This window comes from Carcharodon carcharias, chromosome 1 (assembly GCF_017639515.1).
Source record: "Carcharodon carcharias isolate sCarCar2 chromosome 1, sCarCar2.pri, whole genome shotgun sequence".
NCBI classification, from domain to species: domain Eukaryota; kingdom Metazoa; phylum Chordata; class Chondrichthyes; order Lamniformes; family Lamnidae; genus Carcharodon; species Carcharodon carcharias.
In genome coordinates this window covers 20,157,825-20,181,303 of record NC_054467.1, presented here as the reverse complement: position 1 = coordinate 20,181,303, position 23,479 = coordinate 20,157,825, and the positions used below count along the sequence as shown (strand labels likewise).

Genomic DNA, 23,479 nt, shown 5'->3' with positions numbered 1-23,479 from the left:
GATTATTTTAGATATTTTGTTGCTGAGCCTTTCCAGTATTTCTGTTTTTATTTTAGAATTCCAGCCTTTTTAAGAAATTCTCTCAGTTCCATTCAAACCATGGCTGCTCCTCAGCATGGCTGAAATTGTAAATGAAAATAAAATATTGCAACTTAATTAGCAATTTAATCTCCAATGCTTTGTATCTAATTGCTTACTGACTTAGTGTTTGATATGTTTTGCTAAATAAAAATGTGTTGTCCATTCTTGCACCCAGTCAGAAAAGCATCTCCCTAATTTTAGCTCTTCCATTTCAGTGCTCTGATTGGAGCTGGCAATGCTGAATTGAGGCCTGTTTTGTACTGAGAGCACATACCTATTGGACTATCTAAGTTTGTGTTACTTAGACCATTTATATATATGTAGTTTGGGAGGAAACATTCATCCCATCGATCTGCATTCCATTTAAATCCAGAGGTAAAAACAGTATTTTAACATTATCAACCTCTTCATCAATCCTTTTAACTTTCCTTGTTCCACTGACTACCTCTGCAAAAATCTCTCGTTTAATTTTTTTTTGCATTAGTACAGTAGTGTAAAGTGAAAGAGTTTCTTTAAAAGAGACAATGAGTATTACCTGTATTACCTGCCCACATGGAACAAAACAAACACTTTTGTGGTCCTGAATTATTTTCAGTTGAAATTAATACCTCCTGGATTCAAACCAAATGTAAAATGATAGGAAAAATGATTCCTCAGATTCATCTCAAACTACATAAACTGGAATGATCAAAGGTTGTCTTCATACTCTATTGTATCCATTTCATTCAGGTCCTTCGCAAGTCATGCCTGATATCAACCCATATAAAACAGTCAACAGAGTAGAAAAATAATTGATTGTAGACTTATATATTACATTTACTTTTCTGATGTTCTTAAAATGATTGTTTTGATTTGTGTTCAATTTGCCCTTTTTAGCCCAACTCAATTTTCTGTGCATGATTTGATGATCCTTCGGTAACCTATTTTTGCTAATTTTCTTAGTTCTGCATTTTATTAGTTTACATATTTGGAATGGACTTGAACTCACACCCTCCTGATTCAGAAGATTGCAGTGAACTGTGTTGTTTGGGGTTGAACTCACAGCACTGTTTAAATGTGAGAGCTTATAATTCCAGCAGAACATTGTATGTAGGAAGTGTGGCAGCCACCTGCAATATAGCTTGCACTGTATTCTAGTCATCTTCATTTAGCTAATCTTAACAAGTTATTAGTAGTACAACAATGTTGGTTTTTGGGCCCCTTATTGTTATGGAAATTGCTATGGCAAAAAGTTCAGTCCCGAAACTACTTTAATCAGATAAAGGTAGAACAAGTTTAATAAGTTTTCAGGTAAACTATAGCTGTAAACTCGGGCAGTGATTTGCAGTTTAACATGGTCTGTATACCTGCTGTATTATGATTGGGTCGGGTATGCACGATGACCTCTTCTTCCAGCTTTTGGTCTTCAGGCTCCTCTTTTTTTTCTCTCTCTTGCTCCCTCTCCCTTGTCTTTTGTCTTGTTTGTTCTTGTCTTGTTTTCTAGATTTCTCCACCATGTGAATCTGGTTGGGAGGGCCTCTTTTATCCTAACTGATCCAATTAACCCTTCCCTCTCCCCAATCATTTTTTGCCTTGTGGTGATCATGCTTTTCTTGAACAACCAGGAACAGTTTATGTGGCTGTTCTAAATTACCTATTTACATAATGCCTTTTGTATATACCGCTGTATCTCAGGGCTTTTACATTTGTGCTTTCTTTTCTCATAGAGATGAGTACATCTATTCTTACACAAGCAATTTCTCACAGGCAGCCTTCAAGGTCTCAGCTTTTTGCTAGAGTAAGCAGCAAAAATTGACATAAACTCCCAGAATCCCTCTACCTTGGCACATTTTCTATACTGTATCCTACTTCTAGGTTGCCCACTTTATTATGCTACCAAGACAAGTTCCTAATAAAATTAGATGTTAGTTTCTAATAATAAAGTTAGGTTTTAACAATTAGTATTCTGGTTAGTAACCTAATAATCTTACAATGAAAAGCAAAAAAACTGGAAAACATGCAAGCAAGGACAATTTAGAATTTTCATGATCCTGCTCAATGTCATGGGTCGAGTGTAATGAAGGAAGTATTCCCCATTTTGCATGTCAGTCGATGTTTGGAAAGAAACTTTTTACAGAACATCCCTGCTTCCAGGTTGCCTCTAACCAGCACTTAGGCAGCAGGATCATCGCTTAGATATGTTCCAATATACAGGTAGAGTACATCTCCATTAAGGAATGTTACTTGAGCACCCTGTAAAGATCTTGTTTTATAACATACGCTCTTTAATTATTCTGGTCTTGAAACTTTGGTTTAGGCCTGTATCATTTGGAAACAAACAAAAGCTTTAACTGAGGACACATGTTATGCTGGATTATTGATAAATGTCACTGATTACTAATTCCATGTAAATCATAAACCTAGCTCATGAAGGATTCTATTATGTAGTTTTGCTGACCAGCATATATGCAGGTAGAATTCTGCTGTTACATTATCTGGAGATAGTAAATTTTGTGTAACATTACAATTTCTGATACTTGATAAAATGTTTATTTCATTTTACTCATCTAACTTCTAGATTCCTTCACTGTTTCTGAACACGTGGAGCAGACAGATCTCACTTCCACTTTGGCATTAGGATTTGGTTTGCCTGTTCCACGGAACAATTTGGGGCGTCTCATCCTAACTGTCCTTGAGGAAAGACCTTTAAGGGAACGACTTAGGTATTTGCATCTTAATGGATACCAGCTTAGTAAGCTGGTTCAAGAGAGTATTCCTGCGTATGAAAAAGGTAATGTCAGACAACAAGCACCACATTGAATTTTGGATGAGTCAAGAGTTTCACACCAATTTTTAAAGGTGGGAAGGAAGTATTCTTTCTCAAGGTTTATTTTAATGCTACTGGAGACGCTGAGTAGTTTGTCATAAATGTTTGCCAGCTCACTTTATTGCTGTGTGCTTTAATATTGTCAGATCAAAATATTGAACTTTTCATAGAAAACATTTTTAAAACCTTCGCCCTCCTTTTGTCCTGATAGTTGTTTTTGAAATGCTTTTGGATCTTTAAGCGCACACAGTGGGGTTTTTAAGAATTCTGAATGACAAACACGTCAACCCTTGGCACACAATGTGTCCTAAAGCTTTTGCATTGTTCCGAGGTGATTCAAATTGAACCACACACAAAACCTTGTTTTGGTCTGCTGTCAGTGAGGGAATATCCAAATAGGTTTGTAAAGTCACTCACCCTTCCACTAATTTTGTTGCATTTGTGCCCCCGTCTCAGCTAACTCACCAAGTCTTATTCAGCCATCACCTCTTACTGACTTACGTTTGCCCCTGGTCCACCAGCAACTCGAATTTAAAATTCCCATTCTTGTGTTCAAAGTCCATCCATTGCCTCAGAAGTCTGGGATCTCTGTAACCTCCTACAGCCTTACAACCCTTCAAAAGATTTGTTTTCTCCAAGTCTGGCTGTTTCACATTATCAAGTTCCATGGGCAGCTGTGCCCTCAGCTGTTTAAGCCCTAAGCTGTGCAGTTCACTCCCTAAACCTCTCTGCCTCTTCGCCTCTCCTTGTTTAAGATACTCCTTAAGATCTACGTCTTTCACAAAACTTTTGACTACTGTCTTAATATCTTCTTATGTAGCCTGCTGTAATATTTTGTCTGATAATGTTCCTGTGAACTTCCTTGGGGTGTTTCAATATGGTTAAAGGTGCTATAAAAATGAAAAATCTAGATTTATCAAATGAGGAAATGTAATAATAAAGTGAGTTGATTGAAGAACAAGGAAAAAGTGTGTTATCTGGATTGGAGATATTATACCCTGAGATTGGAGCTGTGCCTGCTTTTAGATAACAATACATCACCTCCCTAAGGCTAACTTCAGGCTTTCCAGCTGTAAAGTGTTTTTTTTCCCTCCTTGCACGACAGGAGTTTTGCCATAACATTGCAGGAAACTGAGGTTGTTGACTGCTTTTATTTTGATAACCTCCCTCATTCTAATTAAAGTTTTTATTATTTGCAGATGCTGGGTACAAGCTATTTGGAATAGCACAAAAATCTCATGGTTCCTGGATCAAACTTTACTTGGAAGGTAATACTTCGGAGACTCTTCAAAACCTAGGAAAGAAGGTGTTGAGACAGTATTTGGATGCCTTGAAGCTCATGAGTTCCTCACTTTCCAAAATTGTGGCACAGTATGATATGTACTCAATGATTGTGGGAACAATTATTGTGGTGGAGGTAGGAGCTGTTGCACAATATTGATTTATTTTCTCTTCCCTTCCCTGATTGGTTGTTTACAGTATTATATGGTATAGATAGAGGATAGTGGCCTGTCAGTTGGATTGCAAAGTGTCAATTTTACAGGCAAAAGGCGTGTGCACTTAGTCTGTACTGGAAGTGCACCACCTGTTATTTTGGTAGAGGCCACTTTGTAAGTATCCATGACGCAACTCTGAAAGAAGCATTAAGCTTTTGGTTTATGCAAAAGAGCCTGTTTACACCCTCTTTCACAATATTTGATTGCATATGAATGCAGAATGCACAGATGTCAAGAGCTTGGAGAGGTTGCATAGGCGAGTTATTATTCGGGCGCCATCGATGAGAGACTAGAGAAGCTCAGATTGTTCTCCTTGATGCAGAAAAGGTTAAGGGGAAATTTAATATTACTAATTTAATAGTAAGAATTATGACAGTAGTCAAAATTATGACACGTTATTGTAAAATAGCTGGAGATAAACTGTTGCCACCAGCAAGAGGGTCAATAACCAGCAGGCACAGATTTGAGATAATTGGTAAAATAATTGGCAGATTGGGGGGGAGGGGGGGCGGTGTAGCACATGGTAGAAGATGCAAAGTTTTTATGCACTTCCACCTCCTAGTCACAAGGCTATAGCTTCAAATCCCACTCTTGGACTAACAGTGCAATGCAAGGGTAAACACCATTTCCAGATGAGATGTTAAGCCAAGACCTCATGTATCTGTGCTGGTAGGTATTGAAGATCTTGTGGCACTATCCACAAAACAATGGAGTTCTGTCTGTGTTTTAGTCAACTTTCCTCTCTCAACCAACACTAGTGAAAACAGATGTTCTGGTCATACAGTTCTCATTAAAATGGCTGCTGTGCTGCCAACAAAAAAGTAACTGCATGTTGTGATGATGTGGAATGCACCACTGAAAGAATGATGGAAGCAGATTCAATCGCAACTGTTTAAGTAAACGTCAGAATCGTAGAATCTTTACAGAGGTGCCAATTTGAAAGGGCTGTCCAATTAGTACTGCTCTTTGCTCTTTCCCCAAAGCCTTGCAATCATTTTCATTTTCAAACTTAAATCCAATTGCCTTCTGAAAGTTGTGATTGCATCTACTTCCACCATTCTTCAAGTACCATTCTGGCAAGTATGCAAATTATTTAGTACATATTGTTAGCTTGCAGAATTGGAGTGATATTACAAAGGCAGTTTGTATAGGTCACAGTAATTCAGCATTAACTGACTTTGCTGATTATAAGTTGATGCCATTGTCCCTGCTTCTGATTGATATAAAGCTGTTGAGATTAGTTTATACTTACGACTTCTATCATTCTAAAGCTATCAGTGCTTTCTGATTCTATGCATGGATAAATCCTGTCTGCTGAGCACATGAGTAATTAACAGTACATCATTGACTTTTGCTGTACTTTTATATATTCTGCCCATTTGAAGAAGAGGCATAAAACCATGATAATGTACTTATTCCCTTTTGTGGATTTGGCGACACCCAATCCATTTGATTGGGGTTAAGGCAAGCTCCCCTATCTAAAGGCCCTTACAATGACTTGTAGCTATTTGAAATTTCCAATGTACCAAACACCTTTGAATGCCAACCTCTAGATCTTAGAGCGTGCAAAGCCAATAAGTGGTCTCTTTCAACATTTGATAAGTGGCTCAGGCTTCTTAATGTGCTGCACAACGCTCATTTTAGTAATGTGATCACATTATTCCCCTGTGGCACAAGGGACAAGACACACGTTTACTGGGTTCCCATTGGGGCATGAACTAAGAAGCTTTTCTGTACTTGATCATGTCTTTTGTTCAGTATGGTTTTATTTGCAATTCCCAATTAGTCTGAAGATTCTGTACAGGACTGGGGCATGTATCAAGAACTTGCGTATGGGAATACATTTTACCTTACAGTTTTGCGACACCTCTCTGTTACAAGTAAATCTCCTTCAGCTGTATCTTACAGTAACAATAGTGCTCTGTTTTGTAATCTGCATTTTCCTCTGTCGCTTTAACATCTTCACTCAACAGTGGTGGAGCCCAGCCCGAGTGTAAAAGACAAGGCAAGAATCTTTAGCCAAAGGTGACTCCTCTCACAGACACCACCATCATGTTATGACACAGCAGATGACGTGTGCCAGGCGGACCAAATCCATGAGGTCGCGCTTTCACAACAGTTTTGCAATTTGTATTTATTTTGAGTTGCTTGCACTGAATTTATAAGGAATAAGTCTACCAAGACTTTTGGAGATTTTTAAAAATTAAATTAAATTACTTATTAAGAAAATGAAAGATGTAAAGCACACACATAAGACTACAAATTTCTACTATAATAGCTCCTAAAATTCCTAGTTACACCCCTTTTGAGGCAATGGTCCAAAAATAGATTTTAGATTTTAAACAGATCCAGCAAATTAACACAATACCCTGGACATTTTACCTACAGTTTTGTGACACCTCTCTGTTTCAAGTAAATCTTATATCCAGCTTCAGTTTTGGTAGACAGCAGACTTATGCACAGATACTGGAGGCTTCATTAAGGCTATTTCACACACTTTAGATTTCACGTGGCCTTCTCCTGACACACAGGCTCATTCTCTTTTATATATGTTTCTCTCTTTTAATATGTAAATTCCATTGTTTCATATGTCTTCGAAACTGTATCTTCCTCACAATACTAAAACTTTCATGTTGCTACTATTTATTGTCAGTAACCTTTGGGAAAAATAAACACATTCTTTAGACTTGTTTATCTGGCTAGCTGTACGCAGACTAAAACCCCTTTGAAATCCAAATCTCCCTTCATCTATCTAAAAATGCAAATTCCCGTCATACCTTACATCCTTGTTTACTCATTAGCATATCAAGCAACTATCTTCTTTTGATGAGTTAAAGCTTGCAATCTACTTGATTACCAAATGTAATTAAATCACAGACAGACCCAACTATAGTTACCCCCATAAACCTACTTCACAATAAACCAGAAAATTATTATACTTTCATGACAATCATTAATGCCAATGTCCAGCCAATCTGGTTCGCTGAACTTGATGATAAGAAGTGGTTCTGTGTACTGGACATAACAAACGCTACAGCAGGACATGGATCACATCCAGGTTTGGGCTAACAAGTGATATTTGTGTCACATGTGCCAGGTGCTGATTATCTTCAGCCATAGAGGACCCATCCACATTCCCATGATCTTTATTGCCATCACCATACCCAAGTTCCACTCGCTTGACATATTGAGGTGCACCATTGATGAGCAACTTAACAGAACCAACACTGATTATAAGCACAGGATGTAGACAGAGACAGGTGGTTCATTTTATGACACTTCAGTGAGTTTCCATCATTTATGAGACTTACAGCAGGAGTGTGATGGAATACACACCCTGGATCTCTGCAGCCATGACAACACTCAAGAAACCCAATACCGTCCAAGATAAGGCAGTCTGCTTGATTGGTGCTCAGTGCACTTATGCTGCAGTATGCACTCCAACTTTGACAAGCTTACGCTGATTATATCTCTAAGCCCTATGACCTCTACCACCAAGGACAAGAGCAGCAATGTCGTGGGAACACCATCACCTCTAGATGCACACTACCTTGGTATTGTTGCTCATTCATTGTTGCTGGGTCAAAATCCTGAATTGCCCTACCTATTAATCACCACCTCAAGACAGGACAACTAGACATGGGTAGTGTCCTCCACATCCTTTAGAACAAATTAAAGATTTACGAACTTTTACTGAGCAACTTTGTGAGATCAAGGGTGGGATTTTCCACACCCACCCATCACTGGGATCTTCTGGTCCTGCAGCAAGTCAGTGGACTTCTGGCTGGGACACCGCCTCGCACGCAGCAGGTCCCGCCCGTGACGGGGCCGGAAAATCCTGGCCCAAGTCTGCACCACCTCAACTGACATCTGCAGTTGGTCACTTCTATCGAAAGATGGAACTGTAAAAGCTGCAGAAGTGCAGATGTCTATACTGATACCAACAGCATGATTAATGTATTAATGGAAATTTGCTATTTTCTCTGACTTTATGTGGGGAAATCCATTGGTATCTAACAAATGCTTGCTTATATTTTTAGGTTATTTTCCTTCTGATTGTAAGTACTCCAGAGGCACTGGGTAGCACTGCTGAATTTGAAGTACCAGTGTCATCACCATTCTACTCCCTCCTATTTTATCTGCTATGTCTGATGTTCGCAGCTATTCACGTTGTTGTATGTACATCGATGAAAACATCTTGCTATTTTTGTAATGTATCCTGGCTACTGGCTGCAACAGTGATTGTACTGATAGCTGCCTTACAGTGTGTGCTCCTTTCAACTCTTTGGAAGCGTTTTACAAATAGGAAGCCTCAACATAAGGTGAGTCACTAATATTAAAATGTATTGGAGGGTAGAGGAAGATACCAGCAATTATACTTAAACAAACTAAGTTGAGATTTAGACTTTGTGCCAAGGACTGTATGTGTGTATTAATAGAAGTGTAATGAGTCTTTAAAGAGGGTTCAACACAAATTCACTGCAATTTTGCCCAGTATGAGGAAACACAAATACAAAGAAAAACTTAAGAATTTTACATTTTCTGTTGCATTTTCTGTTAATCAACACAAATAGTGAGGAAATACGGTAGTTGTGTTTAAAATTATGGAACACGAAAACAGGGTAAGTAGAAGCAGACTGTCACCCATGGTTTAGTGGTAACACTCTTCTGTCTGTGTCAGGAGGTTGTGGGTTCAAGTCCCATCCTTGGCACTTGAGCACATAATTTAGTTTATAGTAAGGAGGGAGTGTTGCACAATCGGAGATGTCACCTTTTTGATAAAACAGTAAATAAAGTCTGTGCTCTCAGGTGGACATTACAGAAGAGGAGCAGGGGGAGTTGTCCCTGGTGTCCTGGCCTATGTTTATCCCTCAACCAACGTCATTAAAATAGATTTCCTGCTGTATTTTCCAACATTACAACTGTGACTACAATTCAAAATGACCTTATTGCCTGTAAAGTGCTTTGGAATGCCCTGAGGTTGTGAACAGTGCGGTATAAAAATGCAAGTTCGTTCTTCTTAATTGAGAGGTCTAGAAGAAGGGTCCATAGGCACATGGTTAAATTTAATAAAGTTAGAATAGAGAGCAAGAGAAGTTGTTGCAGCTGTGGAATTTACTTCCAAGGTTAATGGTTAAAGCAGAAATGAAGTCAACTTTCAAGTTTAGGTTGGGTTGGTGGCTGAAGGGAAAGGGGTTGAAATGAAAGGGGAACAGGGTTGGTAAATATGATCAGATTATTTGCTTGTGTGAAGGCTAACTGCCTGGCTGGGCCAAATGCTCTGTTTCGGTATTGAAATTTTGTTTTGTTTTCTGGTTCATCGAAACCTCCTCGGCAGCTGCCTAGATAGCATTTTTGCATTTATTATATTTGAGAGATTTAACATGTGTTCACTCTTATTTGCATAAGTAGCCCAGCATTCCTTTCTGATGCTGCATATTCTTGAGTTGGTAGCATTAATGTTTTGGGTCAGCAGGAGGGCAGTTATTTGTTTGTGAACAGCATAGTCATGCAATGTATTACACAGAAAGTATTGAATAAATCCAGCTGACCGATTTAGCTATTTCCGTCTGAGATTATTTACTGTTTCTGCTATGATTCTATTTTAATGAAGTCTGAAGATTGACTGAGTTTGCAGAGATTGAGTTTTTTCTGATTTCTACCATTCTAGATTAACATAAAAATCCGTGACAATTATTGAACAAATCCATAAGTAGCTTACTGTTAAGTAAGTTCTTATTAGCTAGTACTGTGCGTTTTCTTTCCCTAACAGAGTTGTGCAACACTTGATTCTAGCTGGTCTGAGCTAGATCTGCTTCTATTACTTGGGACTTTTGGACATACTCTGAGCCTTGGTTCCAGCAGTTTTATAGAAGAAGAACATCAAACGTGGTACTTTCTAATCAACACGCTTTTGTTAGTATTCTTTCAAGATGTCTGCAGGAAATATTTTGCAGCCAGTGACCCCAAAGGAAAACCAAAACAAAGCAGGAATCCAGAAGACATTTGTTGCAATGAACAGCAAACCACTATCCATGGCTTACTCGGAACTTCCTTTTATGACGAAAAGGATGATAAATCCAAAGCTTATGTACAATCAGGTGGAAGCTTTGAAAAGTGGTTGGCCTTATCGAGCCCTTGGGTCGTCCTCGTATTTTGTCGAGTACTCCGCTGCCTGAACCAGACTGGCATCAAATGGGCTCACGAACCAGACTTTAGCCACTGGCTGACAAGGTAGACACAAATATAGTATATCTTGATTCTTCCTTGGCTTTGGTATAAAACATTGAAATTATGTCAGTGTCAGCTGTGGCTCAGTTGGTATTACTCTTGCCCCTTGAGTCACAAGGTTCAGGGTTCAAGTCCCATTCAAGGACCTGAGCACAGAATTCAAAACTGACACTCCAATGCAGTATTGAGGGAGTGCTGCATTGTTGGAGCTGCTATCTTTTGGCTGATAGGTTAAATCGAGCCTCCATCTGCCTGCTCTGGCGGATGTAAAAGATTCTATGGCACTATTCCAAAGGCAAGCAGGGGAGTTATCCCTGGTGACCTGACCAATATTTACCTCTCAACCAACATTGCAAAAATAGATTATGTGGTGGTTATTATGTTGCAGTTTGGTGCTGTGTTTCTTACATTACAACAGTGACTATACTTCAAAAATAGATGTACTTCATTTTAAACCACTCAGACAACCGGTGGTTGTGAAAAGCATTATGTAAAAGCAAGTCTTTATTTTTTCATTTTAATTTTTATAATCAACCTTTCTAAATAGTGTCATTGAAAACCTGTTATTTTAGGTCAAAACACAGTAGGAAATCAGTACAGTAGAATATGGTTATATCTATTAATTTGCCAGCAGCCAAATATTCACTATTACTGTACAGCTAACTCCCCATGTGTGTAGCTGCTCAGTGCTAAGCAACATTTTAAACAACTGATTAATCGAAGAATCACGTAGAAATTACAACATGGAAAGAGGCCAAAGCAATCCATGTTGTTTGTTGAACACCAGTCCTAATTCCACACACCTGCCCTGTTCCCATATCCCTTTGTTCCCCTCCAACGGCCTATCTAAACTATTAGTAAATATTGATATGGCTCTGTTTAAGTCAATAACTCTTGCATGTGCATAAACACAGCCTCACAACTCTGAAAATAAAACTTATCCTCTTTATCCTAAATTTCTTGCATTTAAACTTACATTGGTGTCCTTTTTTGAGACCCTATGTTACTGTAGCTGTAACCCAGGGCTATTTCAGCACCTTTAGTGATGCTTGTGTTGTCTATTGTTCCTTCCAGCATGCAGTATTTTACATTTCCCTGTCTTGTACTTCATCTGCCACTGTTCCGCCCACTTACATATTTTGTCACATCATTCTGTTAATCATAAGCTGTCTTCTCCAATACCACTGCTCCTTCTAGTTTAGTATCAGATTTGACTGGTTCACATTGGATTTCTAAGTTCAAATCATGTGTAAATTAGTAACTGCAATATGGTTAAACTCTAATGCCTGAACTCCCTACTCAGTACCGCTGAACCCACTCCCCTGGACCCCACTCCCCTGGACCCCATTTCCATGTTACTGCTACAACAAGTAATGATTTTTTTTTTCCCTCCTCCAACCAACTTTTATCCATAAATAGTTTTACCCACAGTTTTGATTCTATCTACATATAGCCTTCCATGCAGAACTTTGTTCAGTGCCTTTGAAAATCTCAGAACAGTAGGTCATAAGGCTTACTGCAGTCTATTTAGGCTGTCTCTTCCTCAAAGTGGAGAAGGTTGGTCAGGCAGGTTCTTTAGTTTCTGAATCATGTTCACTGCTGTTTTATTAAATTATTTGTAGTTCATGGATGACAGCGGGTTTATATTAAAATAAAGCTAATTATTTTTGATAAAATGTAAATGTAAAAATGTCTAAAGTTCCTCTAGTTCTTTCTAACACTTAATTTTAAATGTTGCATGTTGCATAATGGTTCATCCTGACAAATGTTTTAGTAATAAAAAATGGTTATGCTGAAAACCATATTGGCAATCATGAACTTTTAAGGTTATAAGAAAGAAAAAAGTGAAGCAAAAATTAAATTTTATTTTTTAAACTCTCCAATAATTAAAATCTGAAGGAGGGAAGGTGATTTCATATTTGTAAAGATAATTTTCAGTGTCAGGGAGAATGTTTGGCGGTAGTTAAGACTTATCAGGGCGTTTAAATAAAAAACTTACACTGGAATGGACAAGCCATAGCTTTTTCTGGCGAGTTTAGTGGCATCTGTCATGTAAGTTCCACAACTTTATACCTGTCCACATGTCTCATTGCCAAGATACTGTTCTGAGGGGGAAGATTAGTTGTGTAATAAAATTAAGGTAGTTCCAGTTATATGAAACGAGGCAAAACTTGTTTTACAGATGATATCGATTATATATTTCATGGGTTTTTTTTACCTTTGCAGCTCCAGTCATAGAATTGAACTCTCCATACTGACGGCAATATTCCTCTTTCTGATCTTTATTTTGGTTCAGAGAACATGTTCCTCTGTATCCAAAGCAGCACTGGCACTGGGGTTGGTGGGAATTTACTGCTATCGTGCAGCAATTGGAAATGTAACATTTCCATGGAAGCCAGATAAACATGATATTTCAAAGTAAGTACTTTGATAATCTGTCCAAGCAATTGTCACATTTGTTGAGCTTAATATCACAATTTAACCTGGAATTTATAAAAAACCAAAATTCGCAATATTAGATATATTAGATTGAATAATCATCCATGGATAATCACCTTGGAGAGGGTAATTGAATAATTAAATGTGTCTCGCGATGGAGCATAATTAATGGGCTGAATGGCCTTTTCTCACTGAATATGTTTTAAGAGTTTCTATATAATTGAGTGGAAGTAGAGCTTTACGCAGTAAATTATTTTTAAATTGAAGTGACTAGTTTATTTAAATTGCATCAGCAATGTTCAACATCATTCAGTTAATCTAATCTTTTGATGGTATTGGTTGTGGGAATACTAGTCCAGAGAAAGTTCTTACTTCTCTTCAGATAGCATCATGGACACTTTAAATATCTTCAGAACAGGCAGATGGGATCTTAGTTTAATGTCTCTTTTAAAGGGCAGCATTTTCATCAATGCAGTACTCCTTCATATATCATGGTATGATACCATAAAGCATATGCAGTTTATCAGGAGCAGCAATATAGAAGTAAAAACCTTGTTCCTGATGCAAATTTCTGGGCAAACTTTACAGGAATGGTAAATGCCTTGGGGCACAAAGCAATCTGATTTTGGTTAATGGGCCATTTGAATCAACTAAATTCTGGCTTCATTAATGGAAATGACATTGGGAACTAGGATTCTTCCTATTCTGTTCCAGATAAGCAGGGCCCTAATGGTAATTGGGTCCTGGCTGGACAGGCAGTAGAAAATGTTTCCATCCTCTATGCTGGTACTCTGTAGGGTTTTAGCTAGTTAGTTCCCTTTGCTAATTGTGTATTCCTAAACCTTAGCTTTGTCAATATGAACTCTCGATTTGGGTAGGTGAAGTGAGAGAGTATACGCTCCAGATTGGACAGTTGACACTCTACTTGGGTTGATTACTCACATGGTTTCACAATAGCCAAAATTATTAAACTTGGTGACGGTATTTACAAGAATTGGACCTTGAGCTGACCAAAAAGTTTAAATCACCATTGGCAGACTATTAGTCATTAGAAATTTAATTCTTTATAGCCATTTTGACTTAATTAGCTAGTGTGAAGGGATTGTGGTGGAGGTTGAAAAGGGCATCCATGGCCCAAATATTCCAGTCTTCAGATTGTCAGAGACTGGACGTACAACCCAAGATGTGTGTTGGAACTCTGTGGAAGTCCTGACGTGTTGACCTCCATGGGAATTGTTTCAGAAGTTGAAACTTCCAATGGGCAATTCCCCTGCTCTTTGGGAGCCTCCACCAATGCCTCTGACTCTGAGTTAGAGTCGGAGATTTCGGACACTTTCAATGTACTTACCTGGATAGTTACCCAAGAAACGTTCGACAGAAAAAACCTAGTCCAGCTCCTGGGTAACTACTCAACTGATGCCCCCAATCACTCACATTTAACCACTCCCTCCTGACCCACCTGCCACCCTACCTATTCACTCACCCATTCACTAATTTGCACACTAAATCGTTAAACTTTCTATACAGCGTAGTGTCCTGTTCCCCCTAACTCCACAATGCTACAACGGAGCACTCAGGCATGCTGCATTCTGCATTTCTGGTAAAGCTGAACTCGGAAGACCCAGCAAGAAATGCAGAGTGGTGTTGAGGTGGGGGAAAGTTGGAGCAGAGAGGCGATGATTGCATCTCCACAGAAGATCTCAGCTCATATCTTTTAATTGTTATTACTGTGCTGCTAATCAGGAAAGGAACCTGGCTTCTAAGGGTGTGCTTCGTGCACCTGCATGGTAAAGATTGTAATGTTTTTGCCCCTTCTGTCTCATTCAAGATGTTTAAATCATGAAAGGCTTAGATAGAGTAAGTAGAGAGGAACTGTTTCCAGTGGCTAAAAGGTTGATAATGAGAGGGCACAGATTGGAAGCAATTGCCAAAGGGAACCAGTGGTAAGATTAGGAAAAATTGGAGACTGAATGGTTAGGATTGGAATTCACTGCCTTTAGAAACAGATAAATACTTGGAAGGAGAAAAATTGCAGGGATGTGGGGAAAGAGCTGGAGACTGCTCTTCAAAAGATCTAGTGCAGACTCGCACACACACAGTCACAATCATTCACGACATAGAGGTGGCTGTTCGGCCCATTGATGGGTTGAATGTGCTCTTGTGCTGTAGTATTATATGATTCATAGGGTTAACATTGCAAATGTAATTTTTTTTTTGTCAGGGGAATCACTGAAGCCCGTTTTGTTTACGTGTTTATCCTTGGCATCCTTTTTACGGGAGTCAAAGACCTGTTGAAATCTGCAGTTGCTTTCCCTGACACAACGACAAACTGTAGAGGACTCTGGGAAATGTACAATGGTCTCGTGCTCTTGGCTGCATTGCTTCTTCGCCCTCACAACTTGCCAGTGTTGTTGTTCATCCTTATGGTTCAAATGATTTTGACCAGATTTATATGGAGGATATTGGATTATGATGCAGCACAAATTACCATCATATATTACTGGTTTGCCCAGGTCTCCTTTTACTTTCAGGTACCTCTTTCTTTTTCCAACCCCCACCCCCCCTCTTTTTAGCATGCTTAATTCCAAAGTTTAATTTCCAGTAAAGGATTAAGGTTTTTAAGCTGTTTAAACCCAGTAAGATCTCACCAATATACTGCAACCAACATCAGTTTTTTTGAATTATTAGCACACTTGTAACTATTGCCAATCTCAAAAGTATTTGATTTGAGAAATGCAATACTAATTTTACTAAAAACCTCTCCTTTCAGTGAGTTGTGCTGACCAAAATATTGCCAGCTGCCTGTCAATATTTATCAAATATAAAGATTTTTTGGTGCCCCGTCTTGTGACTCTTGCGTATTCCTCAATACCAGTCAACATGGGGAGCCACATTCCAGTCAGATTCCTGATGGTATAAATTGGGATGAACTGGACGTACCCTTCAGATGCCAATTTTTAAAAAATAATTCAGAATGATCCAGAAAACTGGCTGACTGCAATAGTCCTGAAGGGTGTTCACTTTTACATTGAAATTCAGTTTAGTCATCAAATGTATTTTAATTTCAAGGGAGAGCTTCTATTTTAGTGCAACCTTTGACTCCCTTTCAGCCACAGGTTTCTCATTAAAAAGTATGTGTCATTGCACATGGGATTAAAACTACTGCTCACAGAGAACATAAACACCAACGTGCCTGAGATGGGCAGCCTGTTTGTTTGAGAGAAATGACATGCGATTTCATTGTGTCCAGGGCTAGGACCTAGTCCCATCTACAAGTCAACTCCATCCCACTACAGGGTGAACAGGTTAAAAGTGGGCCATTGAGAGGCTGAGTTTTATGCCACCTCTGACCTTGTTGTGAAAAGACATGACACTTGTTGCCATAGACAGCTGAAGTAAGTCATCAAGAAAATTATCAGCCTAAAACAAGTCCTCAGGTATGGACTTGAGAATTAACATACATTTTTAAATAAGGCATGATTTATTTTACAATTGACACTGCAGCCTAGCAACATTTTTAATTAGTAAATATTCAAGTAGAAATGAATATCTTAAATTCTTGACGACTTCAGAAAATATGTTAAAGAGTTGATTAATGCTTGCAGAGCAATCCTTGTTGGGAAAGGGGGAAAATGGGGGTAGAGTCTTTCACCATAACAGCAGTTTCAGACTTGCCATTCCGCAAATTAAAGAAGTTGTTCCTAATGTTTTAAATCTCAAATCTCATCTACAACTAACAAGACATCATCCTGAAACTGTAAGGATAGAATTCCCTAAACTGCCTTTACTCTCTTACTCTTTGTGCATTTAAAGCTGATATTATGGATTTACAAAAACTGCTAGAACCAGTTTCAGATAAAATAAACTTGCACAAAGATCCTGGCTATTATAGTTGTATAACTATACAACTAAATAGGTTCTAAAGTGGAAGAACCTGAATCCTTTTGGATGCCACAATGTTAGGACAAGCTTGGAGTCATCGTGTCTGTATCAGGAATGAGAGTTTTAGATGCAACCTTTCACTTATGGATGTATTCGAGGAAATGATACAAACAACACAATGGTACAAAATCTGCTGCAGACCTTACATCATACCTACTGAGCTGAGTAAGAGTGGCCAACTCTTAATTTCCCTCTGTGTGCAACAACAGCACAGTTTTGTACCTTTTGCTAAAGGCCATTAAATTATATTTCCTGCCATGATCTTTAGCATTAGCTCCACATTCCAAAGATTTGCTTCAGTGGGTGGCCATCATTAATCTATGACAGTGGTGCACTGCAAGACATAACATGAGCTATCTTTCTACTTGAATCTTGAGAAAAAGGTAAATATATGGTTGTAAGATAGATCTTATATACCAGATTATAAACTACACACACAACAGAAAGCTTTCTTCTATTATGAAAACTTGTATCAGCCATGAAGCCACTGAAGGTCTTGGATGACCAGACATGTGGCAGGTGTTACTTATTTATTGTCATTTAACTACAAAACAGAGTCCTTAATATAAACTGGAAACTGAACACAATCTTACGTAGCATGGCCTCTCTAACTTTGTCTGATGCCATATTCACCCACTGACATGTTCAGGGTTCAATATGTTGGTGTTGCACAGGATTTGTACTGCTTGAAACAAGCTATTGTTTCTGTGCCATGTATGAGGACTATAAATGCAGACTAGATATCTTGGAGGAAAAGCTACTCAGAGAGCATTCATAATGATTTATTATAGTCACGGAGCTCAGTCGGAGGGTGATTAATCTCTGGGCTATCCTTAACTTTGTGACAGTAGTGTGTGTCTCTCTCTTTCTCTCATCCCCAGGTAAAAGGCCTTTTGTTACATTGTCCCATGCATTGTGTTTCTTATTTGGTTTTTATTAACTTGCATCAGCTCAGCATTCCAAGGTATCTGTGGGTGCAAATTTCATCTACGCCTAATTAGCCTTAAATCAATAAAACAGATAAATGTATCTAGAAGGAAGTTGAAGCTACACGAGAACTGGCAACTAGCCTTCTACTCCAGTTGTACCAGTTATAGAAGCCTTAAATGTCTGAGTTGGTTTCTAAGATGCTGTTGTCAGCAAATTCTTGAAAACCTATTCATTTGATACAAAATTTATTCATGAACATGAAGGTTATATTTAAGAATCCATTTCTTATTCTGTTTCTAATTGCACCCACCTATTCCTTACACATCTGCACCAAGGGATGGGCAATAAAAGCTGGCCTAGCCAGCAACACCCAGATCCCATGAATAAATTTAAAAAAAAGTTTTGTTAAATAACATTAAAATATTTATCCATCTGCTTCAGCTTTCGTTTGCTTTATATTACACATGATACAGATAGAGAAAATCCCCAACTATTTCATTATAGTGGTCAGACATCAGAATTCTAACATGTCAAACTCAATGATTGAGCAGATAGTCACCATCACTTCTTCAGTTATGCTCAGCCGAGGTTGTAAATTTGAATTTTATCAAACCCTTATTTTCTCTACAGGGGAATTCAAATAGCATTGCAACAGTGGATATATCAGCTGGTTTTGTGGGTTTTGAGAACTATGTGGAACTGCCAGCGGTCTTCCTTACACTGTTCAGCACTTACATAGGCCCGTTGCTGTGGGCTGTGCACCTTATCTGTTATATGAGCTCAGAAAGAAGCAGGTATGATTTTTAAACTTTTTTCCCTTGGTATCAATGATGAGGAAAATGTTACCCTCTCGTAGCCCCAAATAAGGATTTTATAAACTTGTTTTAACCTAATAATAAAACTCTGCTGCCCATGTCCTAACCTGCACCAAATCCCATTCACAAATCACCCTTGTGCTCAGTGCCCTACACTGGCTTCTGGTTAAACAACAGCTTGGTTTTAAAAATTCTCATTCCTGTTTTCAAATACTTCTATGGCCTGGCTCCTCCCTATCTCCTTCATTCCTACAACCCTCTCTATCTAAATCTCCTAATTCTGGCCTCTTGACCATCTCTGATTTTAATTGCTCCAATGTTAGTAGCCATACCTTCAACTGCATAGGCCCTGAGCTCTGGAGTACCTTCAATAAACCTCTGCCTCTTTGCCTTACTTTCCTCCTTTAAAACACTCCTTAAAACCTATTTCTTTCATCTGCCCTAATAATCTCATTGACGTGGTGTCATATTTTGGTTTATAATGCCTCTGAAGCAGCTTGGGATGCTTTATTACATTAAAAGCACTATACATACATAAGTTGTTTAATTTGGGCACTATTCTAAATCAATTTTTTTTTCAGTACTATCTAAATTTAACATGCGAGTTGGGCCTACCTTTTCGTAAATACACAATTGTCAAGTTGAATTTTACAGTGGTTGCTGCACAGAATATAGTTATGTTCTTCCATTATGGTGCTACTTCTTTTCATAATAGAGCCAGGTGCATAAATACATTTTTTAAGTCTAGAACTATTCTGTTCATATAGCATTTCATTGCTATGATTTGCTCAGGCCACTATTGAGAGGACAACTATTCCTTTTGTAGAGGATCAAAATCTGCTTGAAGCATGATTTCAGTGTTGATCACTGCTTAAGTGAGTAAGATTTTTTTGTCCAAGGGAAAATCCCCCAGTGCCTGGAGCAATATCTGAACAAAGAAACATGGTTATGGTTGTCAGAGCCCAGTCATCACAGCCCCAGAACATTAACACAGGAGTTGTCAGGGAACCATCCTCATCAATGGTCTTCCCTTTCAAATTCCTTAAATATGGTAGTTTTAAAAAATCTGAAAATGGAAAGTTCTGTCAGTAAAAGTGACCATGAAGCTGGTGAATTCTAAAAATAAACTGGTTCACTAAGTCATTTTAGAGGAAGAAACTTGCTATGCTTACCTAGTCTGGCCTGTGAAGACTCCAAAGCCACATTGGCATGGTTGACTTTCAATTTCCCTCTGAAACTGCTTAATTGTAGCTTGCAGCAATTCAACAAGGCCATAGCATTCTCAAGACCACTAGGGATGGGCAATCAATGTCAACTGGCACCCACAGCCAAGGAATGAATAAAACCTTTGCTGGGCTTTAATTCTAAACAATTTCACATAATTACGCAGCATAAATATGCATATCATGCAGAATAAGTGTTTCATTTACTGTATTGTTGTAACTTAAAACAAGATTTCCCTTTGTGCTTATTAATGAAATGCTTGTATGTCACAAAATAATGGATGGCTGACTTTCTTTTACAAAGAACAGGTTGAAGATGTCCAATTATCAAAAAGAAACTTCACTGTTTCAGTTACTATTATTTTATTCAAGTTCTTGACAGTGAAGGAAAACAAATGCTTGTAATAAAGTAGGGTACAGCTTTAATTAATCTCATACTAAATAAGCTGAACAGGTTTAATTTTTGAATAGCTGTGTTATTTATGTTAGTATTCTGTTTGAGACACTGAGCATTCACACTGTGATACTTCTTGCAGGTATTGTTCTGCAGCAGTAGGACACAGCTGTTACTGTTTTGTTCTATTACGAGCAATACCAGCTTCAGCTTATATTATCCTGGTTACCTCGCTGCGCTATCATCTATTTGTCTGGAGTGTTTTCTCACCGAAATTGCTCTACGAAGGCATGCATACACTCGTAACAGCGGCAGCCTGTGTCATGTTCACAGCAATGGATCAGAAACGAATGATAACAATCTTAAAAAATTGAGCATTGGACTGGGTTCACACTTGTCTTTGTAAAAAATTTTCAAAATCTGTAATGTAACTTCCTGAAAGAAAATAGTTGAGATTGATGGGATACATGTGAAATTGTGTATTAAAAAACTGTTTTAAAACTCTTAAATGGTCCCGTGGGGTGCAGATTTCAAGCAGGTGAAACATAGCTTGGGCAATAGCGATTCAGCAGCTTGTTTTACATTCCACTCGATTTTCATTTTCAAGTAAAGTGGGTTGTTGATTCACTATTGCCCATTTTCTGCTACTGCCAAAGATGAGTTACAGAATGGTCTGCTTCTGTACATTTGACTCATCTATGCAGATATTATTTTTCATATGAGCCACAGGGTTTAATTCCACACCTTTTTCCTTCCCACATCCTGCAGTACACTTTTTTCAAGTAACTATTTAATTGAAAAAATTATGGACTTTGCTTCAACTGTTTTTGGCAGCAAATTCCAAACATTGTGTGACGATGTTTTTTGTAAGCTTTTAATTCATTTGGCAGTCACCTTAGATTTGAGCCTTTCCATTCCCTTGAAATTTTAATAAGGAAATTATGTTGTTTGTTGCTTTTTAAGAAATCTGTTTTCAGGAATATTAATACTTCTGTTAATTTGGGGTAGCATACTGGTTCATTTGAGTAAACTAGCAATGATGACATGTTTAATGAGTCACTTGTAATTTGTCAAGTTTACAGATTGTATTCTACTGTTAACTGAACTTGTACAGTTTTTTTGAAGGCATGAATGCCAAATTGAGTTAATAATAGTACAGTGAAGCTCATCCATGATGTTTATACTGTTATTACGTGGCAATTTAACCGGAATCCACATTATAGTAAGTAAATGACATTGGAGATGATTAAGCTTGTGCAGAGTGTTGGTTCAGCCTCATCTGCAACACTGTGTATAATTCTGGTAAGTATGAGAAAGGCATCAGAGCACATTTTTATTTATTTTTTCATGGGCTGTGGGGCATCACTGGCAAGGCCAACATTTGTTGCCCATCCCTCATTGCCCTTGAATTTATTGGCTTGCTAGACCATTTCAGAGGGCAGTTTAGGGTCAGTCATATGTGGTCAGACCAAGCAAGGATGGCTGATTTCCTTGTAAGCCAGATAAGTTTTTTTTTTTATGACAATAGTCTCATAGTAAGTGAATTTAAATTTTGCCAGCTGCTATGAAGGGAGTTGAACCCATGTCCCCAGAGCATTCACCTGGGCCTCTGAATTTATAGTCCAGTGGGATTAAACATGCAAGTTAGAAAGAGCTTTCAGAACCTATTAGACTTGAGAAGGGAAAGATCTTAAAGCATATAGACAAGATATAGAGTTGAATTTTCACAGCTGTCCTCTCCATCCGTCCACTATTACTTCAGTGAAAGATTGGTGGCAAGCCAACACAGTAAGATTCTACAAGAAGGGACATTGCCTCAAAGTAATTACATGTGGTGAATGTACAGAATGGGCTATGAAATGAGACATTGTATCAGCAAATTTGGTGGTATTAGATTTGATAAAAGTAGGATGGATATATTTTCTGGACACAATAGCCTTGGTAAGGCTGTTGATCCTATGCCCATTTAAATAGACTGAGGAATTTTAGTAGGTACACTAACCTTGTTTCAGGCAGTGTACAAAAAATGGACTAGATTTTCTGTGAAGTATGAATGGTGGACTTATTAAAACAAAACATCTTTTTTTGAAACTTCTACTTTGTGATGCACAGAAATTAAATGATCTATTTTTCAAAGCAAGGGAATAAAGTGACTTATTTTCAAAAAAAAGCATTTTCATGTTTTTAGAACTCTTCTGTTTTCTTTCCTTGCCACAATTGCATGAATATACCAGCTTCCCACTACAAGTGTGAAGCGCAACATTTGAAAAGTCACATCTTTCACTTTCAGCAGGGTCTCATTATCAAGTTTATAGATTTCAGAAGTTGGTTCAGAAAAGACTGATATCTTAAAACATCTTTAGCTGGATCATTACTGAGACCAGCAGCAACAAGATTAGTGTAAGTTCCCTTAAAAATGTTTCCTTATTTAAAAACATAACCAATAATTTGTGAGAAGATCTAATCTAAGCAAAGGGCCACAATAGAGGCTCTCAAAAGACTGCACAATAATGAATACTGCTACCATTTAAAAGAGTGCAGTGGTGATCAAAAAGCATGAGCCTATTGGTTAGGCTCGGACTGCAGCCTTTATCTTACCCTTTTGTTAATGGGAGATACATAAAATAAAATAATTGGTTTGTTAATTACAAATTACCATGCATGTCAGTCTGATGTAATTTTTTTTTAGATAACTGACAAGTTAGCAGCATGAGATAGCCTGTATTATATACATGAAAATGTATTTTAGTTTATAGTCAGTAATGGCTCCAGAACTTATACTTTACCATTGAGTTGGTGTAGTGGAGCTGGTTACCTGGCCTTCATGTGGGATGAGCGGTTTTCTTCTTGGATCCTCTGTTCCTGGGTGCATTAACTGGCTTAAATCTCACTTCTGATCTTGGGAAAATTTGCACATCCAAGTGTCACACTGCCTGATACTGCTGTAATTTATTTTTAAACTCATGACCTCTGACTTCCCACTTTTTAAAAAGATACCCTTCTACATACACCTAGGAGACAAAACTCCTACATAGTTTAAGCTTTGTGTAGTAGAAAAAATACAAACATCTTGCATATCCATGATTCTCATGGAAACCTCAATTTTATCATTTACCAGAATG

At 38.1% G+C, this 23,479-nt stretch overlaps 2 protein-coding genes across 5 annotated transcripts in view; one reads left to right on the top strand and one right to left on the bottom strand.

Annotated features, from left to right (window-relative positions):
• Window positions 1-22,527, top strand: part of pigg (phosphatidylinositol glycan anchor biosynthesis class G) — a 34,945-nt gene extending 12,418 nt beyond the window's left edge. For 2 of the 4 annotated variants that reach the window (XM_041194262.1, XM_041194277.1), the window contains exons 6-13: window positions 2,639-2,851; window positions 4,087-4,304; window positions 8,424-8,705; window positions 10,157-10,617; window positions 12,841-13,032; window positions 15,275-15,584; window positions 18,556-18,719; window positions 20,500-22,527. In XM_041194262.1, the coding sequence (XP_041050196.1) occupies window positions 2,639-2,851; window positions 4,087-4,304; window positions 8,424-8,705; window positions 10,157-10,617; window positions 12,841-13,032; window positions 15,275-15,584; window positions 18,556-18,719; window positions 20,500-20,731 (2,072 nt within the window). In that variant the 3' untranslated portion in view covers window positions 20,732-22,527. Of the gene's footprint in view, window positions 1-2,638; window positions 2,852-4,086; window positions 4,305-6,356; window positions 6,472-8,423; window positions 8,706-10,156; window positions 10,618-12,840; window positions 13,033-15,274; window positions 15,585-18,555; window positions 18,720-20,499 lie in introns of those variants that run through there. The other 2 variants (XM_041194270.1, XM_041194288.1) reach the window with 2 other exon arrangements.
• The window catches only part of hook3 (hook microtubule-tethering protein 3), a 144,946-nt gene that overhangs the window by 38,122 nt on the left and 83,345 nt on the right, over window positions 1-23,479 (bottom strand). The window lies entirely within an intron of this gene.